The 15,579-nt window shown below is 36.1% G+C and overlaps 1 protein-coding gene across 2 annotated transcripts in view; it reads right to left on the minus strand.

Annotated features, from left to right (window-relative positions):
* LOC137406027 (uncharacterized) overlaps window positions 1-15,579 on the minus strand; it is a 39,281-nt gene that overhangs the window by 8,804 nt on the left and 14,898 nt on the right. Inside the window, exons 5-7 of one of the 2 annotated variants that reach the window (XM_068092539.1) lie at window positions 14,774-14,935; window positions 7,082-7,228; window positions 1,237-1,272 (exon numbers count right to left, since the gene is read on the minus strand). In XM_068092539.1, coding sequence (XP_067948640.1) covers window positions 1,237-1,272; window positions 7,082-7,228; window positions 14,774-14,935 — 345 coding nt within the window. The remainder of the gene's footprint in view (window positions 1-1,236; window positions 1,273-7,081; window positions 7,229-14,773; window positions 14,936-15,579) is intronic. The other variant, XM_068092540.1, reaches the window with a different exon arrangement.

A 15,579-nucleotide genomic window follows, 5' to 3' on the forward strand; every position in this document is an offset into this window, starting at 1 on the left:
TTAGAGGTTTGTAAGTAGAGGTATGACTGCAGTAAACTTGAGAGGTTCGTAAGTAGAGGTACGACTGTACTAAACTTGAGAGGTTAATAAGTAGAGGTACGACTGTACTAAACTTGAGAGGTTAATAAGTAGAGGTATGACTGTAGTAATCTTGAGAGGTTCGTAAGTAGAGGTATGACTGTAGTAAACTTGGGAGGTTCGTAAGTAGAGGTATGACTGTAGTGAACTTTGGAGGTTCGTAAGTAGAGGTATGACTGTAGTAAACTTGGGAGGTTCGTAAGTAGAGGTATGACTGTAGTAAACTTTAGAGGTTTGTAAGTAGAGGTATGACTGCAGTAAACTTGAGAGGTTCGTAAGTAGAGGTACGACTGTACTAAACTTGAGAGGTTAATAAGTAGAGGTACGACTGTACTAAACTTGAGAGGTTAATAAGTAGAGGTATGACTGTAGTAATCTTGAGAGGCTCGTAAGTAGAGGTATGACTGTAGTAAACTTGGGAGGTTCGTAAGTAGAGGTATGACTGTAGTGAACTTTGGAGGTTCGTAAGTAGAGGTATGACTGTAGTAAACTTGGGAGGTTCGTAAGTAGAGGTATGACTGTAGTAAACTTTAGAGGTTTGTAAGTAGAGGTATGACTGCAGTAAACTTGAGAGGTTCGTAAGTAGAGGTATGACTGTAGTAAACTTTAGAGGTTTGTAAGTAGAGCTATGACTGGGGTAAACTTTAGAAGCTTGTACGACTGTAATAAACTTGACTAATATAAAAATAGTAGTAATCATGAAATAATCAAAATTGCAAGAATCAAACTTTCACTCTCGCGATATTCAACACCATCAAAGATGTTATTTTTAAGTGTCATCAACGCGTGGTACTTAGATAAAGAATATGTTTCAATACACCGTTAATAATAACGAACAATTATTGCCACTGATGAACATGCATAATCTGCAGCATGAATTTTTACTGATGTCCATCAAAGTTTGCATTAACTTGACTTTCTCAAAATTCCTTCTCGCTAAAGAATGCCTCAAATCTGAACTTGCAAAAAATAGTGGTATTTAAAAATTCCGCGGGAATAAGCAAAGATGTATCAGGCAAACATATAAGTAAAAAAGTTCCCCCATGGTGTGATAATAAAACTATTGATGGATAAAAAGTGGGGTTTAAAATAATTGAAAATTGCATGAGAAATGTCGCAAACATCTGTGAACCATATGGCTTTACTACCACCGCCTACCTTGAGCAGATAATGCCTCTGTCAGGGTCACACGATCTGAAACGATAAAGTCTTTTTTGTCAAAGGTGCAGTTAATAACGAGTGCTGGAGAGCAGACCACGGAGTGCACTAGATTCGGGAAATCACAACATGATACGGTGAGTAGGAGAGATCAATCTCTACATGGGATATTGGCAACAGGTAAAATTGTTTGAACTAAACCACAACTGTGCAGAAAAAGATAAGAAATGAACAGCTGTTCATAATAAATAAACCAGATGAATGTCTCACGTGATTATGTCATGCTGTCAGAGTGATGCAACGCTAAAACAAGCAAACAAAAATCGCTCGAATTTCCAAACCATAGCAATCATGCTAGGGCAATGTAGCTAAATGCACACAATACCTAGAAGCAGCCTTACCATCTTCTTAGCTTAAACTGAGAAATAACAGACAAAATTACAGACGTATGATGGAGTTGTCTTCTGTCACCAGTAGTAATATGGTAGTAATATGGTAGTAATATGGTGGTAATATGGTAGTAATATGGTAGTAATATGGTAGTAATATGGTAGTAATATGGTGGTTGTATGATAGAAATATGATAATAATACGGTAATAATACGGTAGTAATATGGTAGTAATATGGTGGTAATATGGTAGTAATATGGTGGTAAATGGTAGTAATATGGTAGCAATATGGTAGTAATATAGTAGTAATATGGTAGTAATATGGTGGTTGTATGGTAGAAATATGATAATAATACGGTAGTAATACGGTAGAAATACGGTAGTAATACGGTAGTAATATGGTAGTAATATGGTGGTAATATGGTAGTAATACAGTAGAAATATGGTAAAAATATGGTAGTAATATGGTAATAATATGGTAATAATACGGTAGTAATATGGTAGTAATATGGTAGGTGCTCTAGAGTTATCATGTAAATGTGTCCTTACTTTAGTGAGGAAGCCATTAGCAATGCTTTTTACACTGCTAACAAATAAATGATACGCTCGATTGGCAGAAAGTGCTGATTTAAGTGTATCGATATTCAATCTCTCTAGTTGCACATTTAACACGTTTAGTCGGAGACAACTTCAACACAACTTTCCTTTTGTCCCTTCAATAGTTTATATTAAATAAACGTGTGCGTTCTTTAGTATATATGATTTTCTAACAGGTACTAACTTGTCCTAGCTTTTTCCACTTTATTCAACTGACTGTAAAATATGCACGGATGCTATTTATTCAACTGACTGTAAAATATGCACAGATGCTATTTATTCCACTGACTGTAAAATATGCACAGATGCTATTTATTCAAAAATACAAATATATTACACATTGTCTGAACCAGCATTAAAGTTACTAGACAGAAGAGCTAGAAAGAGAGCTACTAGAGCTACAAAGAAAAACAGCGCAGTAATAAAGTTTTTTATCATTAACATACAAAAATTAAACATATAATTTTTCAATTTTAAAGTAAACATTAAAATTTTAGCTAAGCGCTAAAATTAACATTTCTAGTTGGTCAATCATAGCTAATCATAGCTAATCATAACTAATCATAGCTAATCATAACTAATCATAGCTAATCATAACTAATCATAGCTAATCATAGCTAATTATAGCTAATCATAACTAATCATAGCTAATCAGTCTATCAATGGAATCCCTCAAAACCATCTGTGTTGAACCTAGGAGGATTTTCAAATGTGGTTAAGGTAACGAAAAATTGGGACTGCCAACTTGCTTTCTATTAGAAATAGTTTGAGTAAAATTAGACTCGAGTTGCAAGCATTTCATTGTCGAAATAAACTATACGAAAAAAAGGAAAACAATGATATCTAAATTGTTGCAATTGTACTTGGGAATGTGTGACAGCAAGACATCACGGCACGTATGATTCATCTAATTTCTACAGTCATAGAAAGGTTTATCTTTATTAACCAAGCAATAAATGAAACTATATAAAACACTAATAAACTTCGTGAAATGCATGCAATAACAAAATGATCAGCAGTATAAATTAATTGAAATTTTTAAATTAAAATTGACATAGTTAAATACTATACATTTAATACCGGCTTTTAGTACGAATATTTCAAAGACATATTCTATGTTTCACGGTGTGAGTACTTTAGCAGAACATTTTACCAATATTATCAGAGCAACTCCTGTATGATTTCTATATATTACTATATGCTATATATATAACTACGACATGCTATATATAACTACTATATGCTATATATCACTATTGTATGCTATATATGACTATTATATGCTATATATAACTATTATATGCGCTATATATAACTATTGATGTCGTGTATATGTTATATATAACTATTTTCTGCTATATATAGCTATTATATGCTATATATATATAATACTGACGTATATATGCTATATATATAACTATTATATGCTATATATAACTATTATCCCACGACCAAACACGAGCGAAGCGATTGGTTGGGAGACTTATGATAAATACACATGTGCACACAACTCCCGAAAATTATTCATCAACAATGAGATGAACCCTTGTCTCAAAATTTCATCAACAAATTTAACCATCGTTTGTAGAGTCGTTAAAGTATAATAACGATACAAAACACATATAAGCCTATTTAAATATGTTACCAAGTCTTTGTAAACCGTCGACATTATCTTAAAACTTACCCATCTGATCGGATTATACACAAATAGACAGATTTATTTGAACGAAAATGGTTATTAAAACTTGCTAAGCCTCACTTTTATCAAAGTTAAGACCGAAAATTGAAACGCCGAGTGACAGACAATAGAACGATTAAGTCGTGCGCATTTCACGAAAAAATAACGTGCACATTTCACCAGTCTATAGCATTGTCGAATTGCCGAAGGTTTCTGTAATTATTGTAGGAGTACTGAAATCGTTTCATTTTTTCCGATTTAAAAGTAGCTGACATTTTTGACACATTTGAGTACTTTGGTATTCTAACTGATGTCCAAGTGCAGTGTAAGTAAAGGAAATGACGATGATATTTTTTCTAACGATTCTTATGGGATTACGATATTTAATTATAAGTTTGGATATTCTTCTTGATACTTCTTGATATTGTTAGCTATGACGTTTTGAAATGTAAACAAACATGTGCATTGGTTTTCTATTATTACTGTATTACTATTACTAAGTTTGGATATTCTTTTTGATACTTCTTGATATTGTTAGCTATGACGTTTTTAAATGTAAACAGAATTGTTCATTGGTTTTCTATTATTACTGTATTACTAGATTAATAATATTGGTTATTCTAATAATATCAGTGCATTTTATTTTAATATTGCATTTTTCCTATTGCAGGAGGAGAGATATAAACATAATATTTTCCTTTCATTATTGCTGTTTGTCATGACCAAACACTTTTTTAAATAGATTTTCTAAAAATCTATATAAATATCACTTCTTGATATTGTTAGCTATGACGTTTTAAAATGTAAACAAAATTGTGCATTGGTTTTATATTATTACTATATTAATAATATTGGTTATTCTAATAATATCAGTGCATTTTACTTCTAATATTGGCCAATATTGCATTTCTCCTATTGCAGGGGGAGAGATATAAACATATAATCTTTTCCTTTCATTATTGCTGTTTGTTGTATATAATAACACCCACACCCAGTACATTACAGCTACCATTGCAATTATCCTATTGCACTGCATTGCCATTTGACTGCTAATATTGCATTTCTCAACCATCAGTACCCTTTCTTTTTTCCAATATCACTTTGGTTGTGGGCTGTATGACAGTGGAATTTCTAGTATGCTATATATAACTATTATATGCTATATAAACAACTATTATATGCTATATATAACTATTATATGCTACATATAATTATTACAAATGATATATATACATGTAATTATTATATGCTATATATAACTACTATATGCGCTATATATAACTATTACATGCGCTATATATAACTACTAGCTGTAAAACCCGGCGTTGCCGGGATAATCAAAAATTCTTTGAGCAGAAACTGTATTTGCATTTAATATATAACAAAACTTGTCATTCTGACTTTCAAACTACATATCATGAGAGAAATGTTTTGTGTAGTTGAAATATATTAAGAGAAAAATAAAAACAACTGCGAAGGTTTTCAAACTTTGTCAAACAACTGTAACTTTTAAACTTCATATAACGAGGAAAATGTTTCGTGGAGATCAAATGAATAAAAAATTAAAACGGCTATAAAGGGTTTAAATGTAAATGTGAAATACTTAGCAAGTAATAACTAAATGAAGTCTGTTTTGCTACGATTACAATAAAAGATGATTCGGTAATGATACAATTAATACGAACTGAGAAAACAAAATAAGAATTTTGAACATGTTGATTTAATAATAAAAATTCTTGCATAGAAGTGTGTGGTGTATAAAAACGTTACTGTTACACTAGAAGCTATCCATCAAAACTCTGAATGCGACAATACTGGTACGACGATATGTAAAAATGAGATACCGTAGTGTCTTTGTCTGACCAAATGGTGAGAGAATCTAGAGGCCTTTCTACTCGAGATAATACAATTGTCCGTGTGAAAAGTATTAACCTTCACCACAGAGTTAACAATTGAACCTTACGAAAACCTGAAAATAGAACTTCACAAAAATGCAAAAGAACATCGAGTTTCATAGAGTGAATAATTAAATTAATAGTTAATAAAAATTTATCGCAAAATTTTAATTTCGAGAGAATCCATTGTTGACATTTTTTGCCGAAAACAAATTAGCCCTAGTACAATGAGGACAAATTAGCCCTAGTACAATGAGGACAAATTAGCCCTAGTACAATGAGGACAAATTAGCCCTAGTACAATGAGGACAAGAAAGTATCGTATTTCATAGAGCTAAAAGTGTTCATAGAGTTGTAATCATTTTGGTGTGAAACGGAAACCGATGTATAGTATACATTGTTTTCCGTATACATTGTAGCCTATAGCGTACATATGTATACCTGTGTATAGTGTATATATTGTATAGTATATGTTGTAACATATACATTGTATACGTTATGTATAAAGAGTGAGAAATTGTACGAGCTTCCGTAGTCTCGTGGTAACAGCGTTGAATTGTCAATCTGCGATTGCGATCTCCGCGAGTTCAAGTCCAACATAGTGGGATTTTTAATCCAAAATTTTAATAGCTAGAGCTGGACATACCAAAAACAGAAAGCAGACGTTCTTTGCGAAATGTATATATATATATATAGATTATATGCACTATGTATAGCTATTATATGCGCTATATATAACTTGTTTTGTCAAATATTATGTTTTACTCAGTATTTAATTATGGCCCGTAGAAAATTAATTGGGTAGCAAGAGAATTGAGGCAAGTCATCATAAATGCCTGTATATGCTAGCGATAGAGCGGAAATAAATTTCCTCAGTTTGTAAGTTTATTCTAAAAAACTGAGCATATTAGAGTGTATATGGCTGTATAAAAATCTTTCCTAGGAGACCTTATATGCTGCTGAGATACCAACCAGCCATCAATGCACGCACTGCTACTTCTCATTTTAAGCCATGATAATCCTACACCAAAGATCTACTGTTCAATTTGCACCGACGAGATACATGACAGCCTAATGACAGCCAGTACTTAGGGCCTGGACAAAATAGAATAAAAAGCATGATTGCAATTGCTATTATCACTTCAACTGAAATAATAAAACTATGAGGAACTGTAGCCATACAACTCATATTAGCATACTATGTAATTGCTGATCTTTGAATGACTGCCTCAATTGAATTTTGATAAAACTGCGTTGCGCATAAAAAAATTGGAAAGTGCCTTACCGTTGCGTGTAGTGGTGACAGCTATTGTGGAGGTGGGTGCTTCAGTTGTCTCCACATACATAGATATACTATTGCCCAATCGATTGCTGACGACTAAAGTCAGAACTTCTCCAGGTCTATAGTCAGTAGTACTCAGGTTGAACTGATCTACACATTCAACAAGTTGGGATATTTATCTAGATATTTAGAAAATCTGTTCAACAAAATCATTTAGAAAAAATAATAACATTAACATACTGCCCAACATCGGTCACTATATACTTCGATTTTGTAAATTCGAATGATTATTCTTATAATTAAATCTTATAAAATCTAATAATTATTCTTATAATTAAATACTGTAGTAATCTTATAAGAATCGTTAGAAAAATATCATCGCCATTTCCTTTACTTTCAGTGCTTTGGGCATCAGTTGGAATACCAAAGTACTCATTATAAGTGTCCAAAATGTCAGTTACTTTGAAATAGGCAAAAAAACCATTACTTTTCAGTACTTCTACGTTAGTTAAAGAAACCTTCGGCAATTAAGCAATGCCATCGACTGGTGAAATGTGCACGTTTTTCTCGTGAAATGCGCACAACTTAATGGTTCTACTCTCTGTCGCACGGCCTTATCGGCGTTTCATTGGCCGGTCTTAATTTTGATTAAAAAAGGCTTGTCAAAATTTTAATGGCGATTTTAGGTCAAACTAATTTGTCTATTTATGTATAATCCGATCAGATGGGTTAGTTTTAAAATATTGTCTACAAACTTCAAAGACTTGGTAACATATTTAAATAGGTTTATATCTGTTTTGTATTGTTATTATACTTAAACGACTCCATAAAAAAATGGTTAAATTTGTTGATGAGATTTGGACACAAGGGTTTGGGACCGCCGTTCATGAATAATTTTTGTGAGTTGTGTGCACATATGCATTCAACATAAAGATCCCAAACAATCGCTTCGGTCGTGGGATAAAATAATAATAATAAGTAAACATCCCGAATGCAGCTCTGTATTTGGGATATAAAAATCTACAGTTTTGTACAATGATCTTCAATGATTTGTCATAAGATCATTTTGCACTAAAAATAAGTGATTGTTGACAAGGTTAGCTGAAACAGCAAGAACTGATCTCGAAGAATATCGGTTAAGAATAGCGGTTAAGAATAGCGGTCAAGAATAGCGGCTATGAATAGCGGCTATGAATAACGACTATAAATAGCGGTCAAGAATAGCGGTCAAGGATAGCGGTTAAGAATAGCGGTCAATAATAGTGGTCAATAATAGCGGTCATGAACAGCGGTCAAGAATAGCGGTCAAGAATAACAGTCAAAAATAGCGGTCAAGAATAGGGGCCAAGAATAGCGGTTAAGAATAGCGGTTAAGAATAGCGGTCAAGAATAGGGGCCAAGAATAGCGGTCAAGAATAGCGGTTAAGAAAAGTGGTTAAGGATAGGTGTATATTTACTGCATGAACTAGGATAGACCTTGACCATTATTACTTCTACATGACTTCTTAACAAACAGAAATAAACCTATTGGATGATGCCACACTGCATAAAAAATCACTCTAATCATTCAAGTATTGCGAATTTTGTTTAGAAATGGAAAATTCGTGTATAGTCTAAATCACCATGACCTATGAACAAGAAAAGCTACGGTTACGAATTTGTAAAAAAACTGTATGTTGGGTCGAGAAAGTGATAGAGAAGGCAGTAGAGAAGGTTGTAGAGACGGCAGTAGAGAAAGCAGTAGAGAAGGCGGTAGAGACGGTTGTAGAGAAGGTGGTAGACAAGATGGTAGACAAGGTTGTAGAGAAGGTTGTAGAGACGGTTGTAGAGAAGGCAGTAGAGAAGGTTGTAGACAAGGTTGTAGAGAAGGTTGTAGAGAAGGTGGTAGAGAAGGTTGTAGAGAAGATTGTAGAGAAGGCGGTAGAGAAGGTTGTAGAGAAAGTTGTAGGGAAGGTCGTAGACAAGGTGTAGAGAAGGTGGTAGAGAAGGTGGTAGAGAAGGTGGTAGAGAAGGTGGTAGACAAGGTGGTAAAGAAGGTTGTAGAGACGGTTGTAGAGAAGGCGGTAGTGGAGATTTTGGAGGCACTCATCAATGTTGACATTATTTTTCCTTACAGAAAAAAACTTTGCTGTAAAGATATGTGTACACAGATATATATATATATATATATATACATATGCAAAGAAAAAGAAAAGGTAGAGAAATATCTCCCTCTTGGAGAAGAGATTGAAAAATGCCGGGATGTAAGAACAACTGTAATCCCAGTAGTCATTGGGGCACTGGGCGCAATAACACTGGCGCATAAAATGTGGCTTGCCCAAATACCGACAGCAATCAACTCAGGTGAGTTGCAGAAAAGTGTGCTACTGGGAACAGCTAAGATCTTGAGGCGAGTGCTCAAACTCCCAGGTTTCTGGTAGGAGACTCGACTTAGAGCAGAAACTACCACCTATACGGGTTAACCGGAGTGAGAAATCAATTTATATATATATATATATACGCTTGATTATGTATATATACAGATATACATAATCAAGCGGCACCTCATATCGGAACTTGAGGCAGATGAAATTAGGGAACAGTTCACCCAAGTAATCTCGACTAACGAGGAGTGCATATCAACACACCCTGTCACACATACACAATCTTGTGTTGACTCAGGGGTTGAAGAAGACATGCACTTTGACCTTGACCCAAGGGTGAAAGAGCTTGCAGTAAATATCATCAACAATATGCCAGCTACTAATGATTATGGAAGCAGGGTACCACTACAGAGAATTAGCAAGGCCATACATAAGAAGCTGTTGGAAGACATGAACTTGGCACTGGAGTCGATCTCAACTGGATCAATCAGTGAGACTAATGCCCTAATCTACAGTACAGCAACCATCATCTTGGAGGAGATGGGTATTAAGCCACTGCCAGCAAGGCTTCAAGCCATTCTATCCTGGCAGCTGAGGCTACAAAATAAGATCAAGGACTTGCGCAAGAAAGTTAGTAGGCTCAGTGAGAGATCTAACCACAGTTTGGAGCGTTAAAAAAGGGAAGCCACCATAGAAGCTCTAGAATCTGCCAAACAGCAGCTAGTAGCACTCTCGGCATGACTGAAGCGGTACACCAAAGAGCGAAATAACAAGTGAATGAACAAACTGTTCATCAATAATCCATCTAGAGTGTATTCCCAGTTCAAGGGTGAACTGCAGAGGGCAATGTCAGATCCTCCCCAATCCAGCACTACAAAGTTCTGGAAGGAAATCTGGGAGAAAGAGGCTACTCATAATACCACTGCAAATTGGCTGAAGAGGCTTAAAGACAGCCACCAACACACTGTGGCTCAGCAAGGACTCACCATCAGCGAAGTGGACATCAAGTGCAGAGTGCAGCGTATGAAGAACTGGGCAGCACCTGGCCATGACATGATTCAAGCCTTCTGGTTGAAGAAATTGACATCACTTCACACTAGAATGGCTAAGCAGATGGAATGCCTAATAGAACAAGGTGACCATCCGGAATGGCTGACCAAAGGACGAACTGTACTTCTGATAAAAGATCCAAAGCAGGGGCCGATTCCCAAAAACTATCGACCAATAACGTGCTTGCCCAGCACATGGAAACTGCTCTCAGAAATAGTTGCAGACAAACTGGAAGAGCACATGAGTCACTACATGACCAGTGCTCAGAAAGGAATTGGGCGCAACACCCGAGGAGCCAAACATCAGTTACTGGTGGATTGGACTGTCTGTCAAGACCGCAGGAGAAGGCATACCAACCTTGCCATGGCTTGGATTGACTACAAAAAGGCCTATGACTCAATTCCCCATAGTTGGATACTTGAGTGCCGCAGTATGTACAATGTTCACCCTGATCTTGTGGCATTCATCAAGATGTCAATGACCAAATGGAAGACGGAACTGGAGGCTAATGGCGAAAAGCTGGCGAGTGTAAAAATTAAACGAGGGATCTATCAAGGTGACTCCTTATCACCGCTGCTCTTCTGCATATGCCTAAACCCTCTAAGCAATATGCTGGAGAAGACTCAATATGGGTACCAGTTTAAGAGAGGCACCAAGATTAACCACCTCTTCTACATGGATGACATTAAGCTGTACGCTAACAAAGAAAGGGACATTGATTCGATAATACACCTCACTCAGGTATACAGCAAGGTCATCGGAATGACCTTCGGTATTGAGAAATGTGGAAGGCTAATTCTTAGGAAAGACCATTCTATGCTCACAGATGGCCTAAGAATGCCAAATGGTAACATCAAAGATATAGAAGAAGGGTACAAGTACTTGGGGATTATGCAAAGCAACATCAACCACGAAGCCGAGGTACGTCACAAAGCCATTACCGAACATAAGAAGCGCCTTCAGAAGGTCCTACGGAGCCAGCTCAATGCCAAGAACCAAGTCATGGCAATAAATACCTACGCAATGCCAGTAATAAGATATCCAGCAGGAATAATAAAGTGGACTGAGAAAGCCATCAAGGAAACATATATAACAACTCGTAAACTGCTGACCATGCATGGAGCACTCCACCCAAAATCTGATACTACTAGATTGTATCTCAATAGGAAAGATGGCGGTAGGGGACTCAAAGTGTACATCAGACAGTGAAAGAGGAAGAACAAAGCATTAAAGCCTATGCACCCTCAATGGCCACTTCAGATAAGTTGCTAGCTGAATTTCAATCGGCTGCTCTGACAATGGAGCTTCGCCCTGATGATGAGGAAATTGACTGGTACATGAAACCTCTTCATGGTGCTCACCACTGAAAAATATCTAAGGATGGTGATCTTCACCAGACATATATGTAGCTGAACAAAGGAAACCTAACAGCCAAACAGAGCCGCTAATCATGGCAGCCCAGGAGCAAGTGCTCCCAACAAGGCAACTCCAAACAAAAATCTATCACACTAGAGATGATCCTAGATGCAGACTGTGCAAAGATGCACCTGAGACCAGCCAACACATCATCAGTGGATGCAAGCAGCTAGCAGAAAACGCATACACTGAGCGGCATAATCATGTCGCAGGTGTTATGTATAGAAGTTTATGTGATGAGTATGGCCTTAATAAACCACAACACTGGTGGGAAGCTCCTGGTAAGGTCAATGAAAATGACCGCGCTAAGATCCTCTGGGACTTCTACATCCGGACTGACAAGCATGTTCTAGCAAACCAACCAGATATAGTGGTGGTGGACAAGGAGAACAAGAGGGCTACTATAATAGATATAGCAGTACCTAATGACTACAATATAGCCGGCAAAGAAAAAGAAAAGGTAGAGAAATATCTCCATCTTGGAGAAGAAATTGAAAAATGCTGGGATGTAAGAACAACTGTAATCCCAATAGTCATTGGGGCACTGGGCGCAATAACACCGGCGCATAAAATGTGGCTTGCCCAAATACCGACAGCAATCAACTCAGGTGAGTTGCAGAAAATTGCGCTATTGGGAACAGCTAAGATCTTGAAGCGAGTGCTCAAACTCCCAAGTCTCTGGTAGGAGACTAAGTTTAAGTAGAAATTACCCCTCATACGGGTTAACCGGGCTGAGGAAACAATTTATATATATATATATATACTGCTATATATATATATATATATATATATATATATATATATATATATGTGTGTACACGGCTATATAGCTGTGTGTACATAGCTATATAGATATGTGCACCCAGCTATATGGATATGTGAACCCAGCTACAGTGCACCTTCAGGATACGATTACCTTGATATACGATTTTTCCACCTTACAAAGTGGAACATGATGATTTTTTCACCACACCATATGAATATTTTTTGACCATACAAATTCAACAAAATTTTCGCCCGAGTTCAAAGTTGGCAATCGGTTGACTTACATACATACTTATTACATACGTCAAAATAACAAAGACTGCAAAATGCTGCTCGCCGAAAATATTTTCACAACGCCTAAAAGAGACACGATGATCGATCTTTCTGAGTTCAGCAATTCTCGTGCACAAAACTGTAATACTGTGCATTTTCCCTTTAAAACAGTAACAAAGTTGGAGTAGCAGTCTTTTCAAATAGAAGGTCGGGCAGCTTCTCTTACTTGCTAATAAAAATTACAAAAACAGCATCATTCGGGCTCTTTTGCTGAATTGGATTAAAAAAGGTTTTAAACAGGCCCGCTAAAAGTTATAGGAAAAGCGAAGACCAAAACTGATAAGTGATAAAATTTTAGCGCTAAAAAGTTGAAATTTAGTAAAATAGTTCAAAATACATGTACATACTGAAGCTTAGTTTTAAGTGTGTGTGTTTAGTAAACTAATCGTATTTAAAATAAATTCAAAGTTGATGTTATTCGCACATATGTCTTGAAGGTAAGAACTCCTACGGTACATTGTAATGTTACATTTTATTGCACATCATAACCACTAAATACAATAAGGTTACTGTAGGTAACTATAGTTACTAAGGTTACTAAGGTTAGCATACTACTATGTTGGTTTGTAATATGTACAACATTTATATAAAATTTTGACCGATTTTTACTAGGGGATGTTTGCATTATATAATTGCTATGGGTTCTATACCTCTACATACAATTTTTTCACCATATGGCACCAACTCTGGAACGGATTAAAATTGTATTCTAAGGGTGCACTATATATGGATATGTATACACCGCTATATAGAAATGTGCATACCGCTATATAGATACATGTAGATGCATGCAGCCATGTAAATATGTGAACACAACTATATATAGCTATGTGCACACACCTAGCTATATATAGTTATTGCTCACCCGCTCGACGGGGGAACAACTCCGCAAAAACAACAGTTTGTCAAGACAGGCTAATCTGTCTCATGTTGAGTAGGATTACTAGTATTTTACTATTTTATGAATAAATCCCTATATGTCAAATCGTGTAATTTTAATTTGCAATGGTTTATTTGGAGTTGAATTTTACTAGAATTCAAGTTGTGAAAAACGCGATCCCCATATACGTCAAGGATGGATTTTTAAGCTTAAATTTTGGTGTCAGATCTTCAACTTATACGCCGAAATTTAGAATAGACTCATGCACACAGTCATATAAATATGTGCACACAGCTGTATACAAATGTACACACAGTTGTATAAATATGTGCACACAGCTCTTTATATAAATGTACACACAGTGAGCACACAGCTGTATACAAATGTACACACAGTTATATAAATATGTGCACACATTTGTATACAAATGTACACACAGTTATATAAATATGTGCACACAGCTGTATACAAATGTACACACAGTTATACAAATATGTGCACACAGCTGTATAGAAATGTACACAAAGTTATATAAATATGTGCACACAGCTGTATACAAATGTGCACAGAGTTGTATAAATATGAGCACAGAGCTGTATACAAATGTACACACAGTTATATAAATATGTGTACATAGGCTATCTAAACACACCTGTACACACGCGCATGTTAATTCACACGCGCGAGCGCACACGCATGTAAACATTGAAACATGCATGCACGCGCATGTGTGTACACATGCACACATACACGCTCGCATACACAGGTGCCCACATGCGCATACACACACATACACTCACATGCGCACACAAGCAAACACACACACTCACGCTGAAAATTGCATTTGCCCTTGACATCTTCATACACATCCAGTGCATAATAACTCACCATTAACACTGTTAACTTTTAAATTGGCAATGAGCTCATCACCCTGACTGTAAAGCTGATAGAGGTGGGGAGTAGGATAGCCTGTGGTGCGAGGGGCTATCAGGAGGTTGCCAGTATCATGGCGATAGCAGTCTGCATTGCACAACCATTCCAATGACTTAGCTACAACACAACATGTGCAGATTGTTTGGCATAGCAAACTGTAGGATACTGACCAGAGCATGCCTTGTGTTTACATTGTCTCACTGTACTATATCTTATCTGACTAACCCTTACACTGTCTCACTGTACTATATCTTATCTGACTAACCTTTACATCATCTCACTGTACTATATCTTATCTGACTAACCCTTACATTGTCTCATTGTACTATATCTTATCTGACTAACCTTTACATCATCTCACTGTACTATATCTTATCTGACTAACCCTTACATTGTCTCACTGTACTATATCTTATCTGACTAACCCTTATTTGTCTCACTGTACTATAACTTATCTGACTAGCCCTTACATTGTCTCACTGTATTATATATTATCTGACTAGCCCTTACATTGTCTCATTGTACTATATCCTATCTGACTAACCCTTACACTGTCTCACTGTATTATATCTTATCTGACTAACCTTTACATTGTCTCATTGTACAATATCCTATCTGACTAACCCTTACATCATCTCACTGTACTATATCTTATCTGACTAACCCTTACACTGTCTCACTGTACTATATCTTATCTGACGAACCCTTACATTGTCTCATTGTATTATATCCTATCTGACTAACCCTTACATTGTCTCACT

Source organism: Watersipora subatra, chromosome 10 (genome assembly GCF_963576615.1).
Source record: "Watersipora subatra chromosome 10, tzWatSuba1.1, whole genome shotgun sequence".
NCBI lineage: Eukaryota > Metazoa > Bryozoa > Gymnolaemata > Cheilostomatida > Watersiporidae > Watersipora > Watersipora subatra.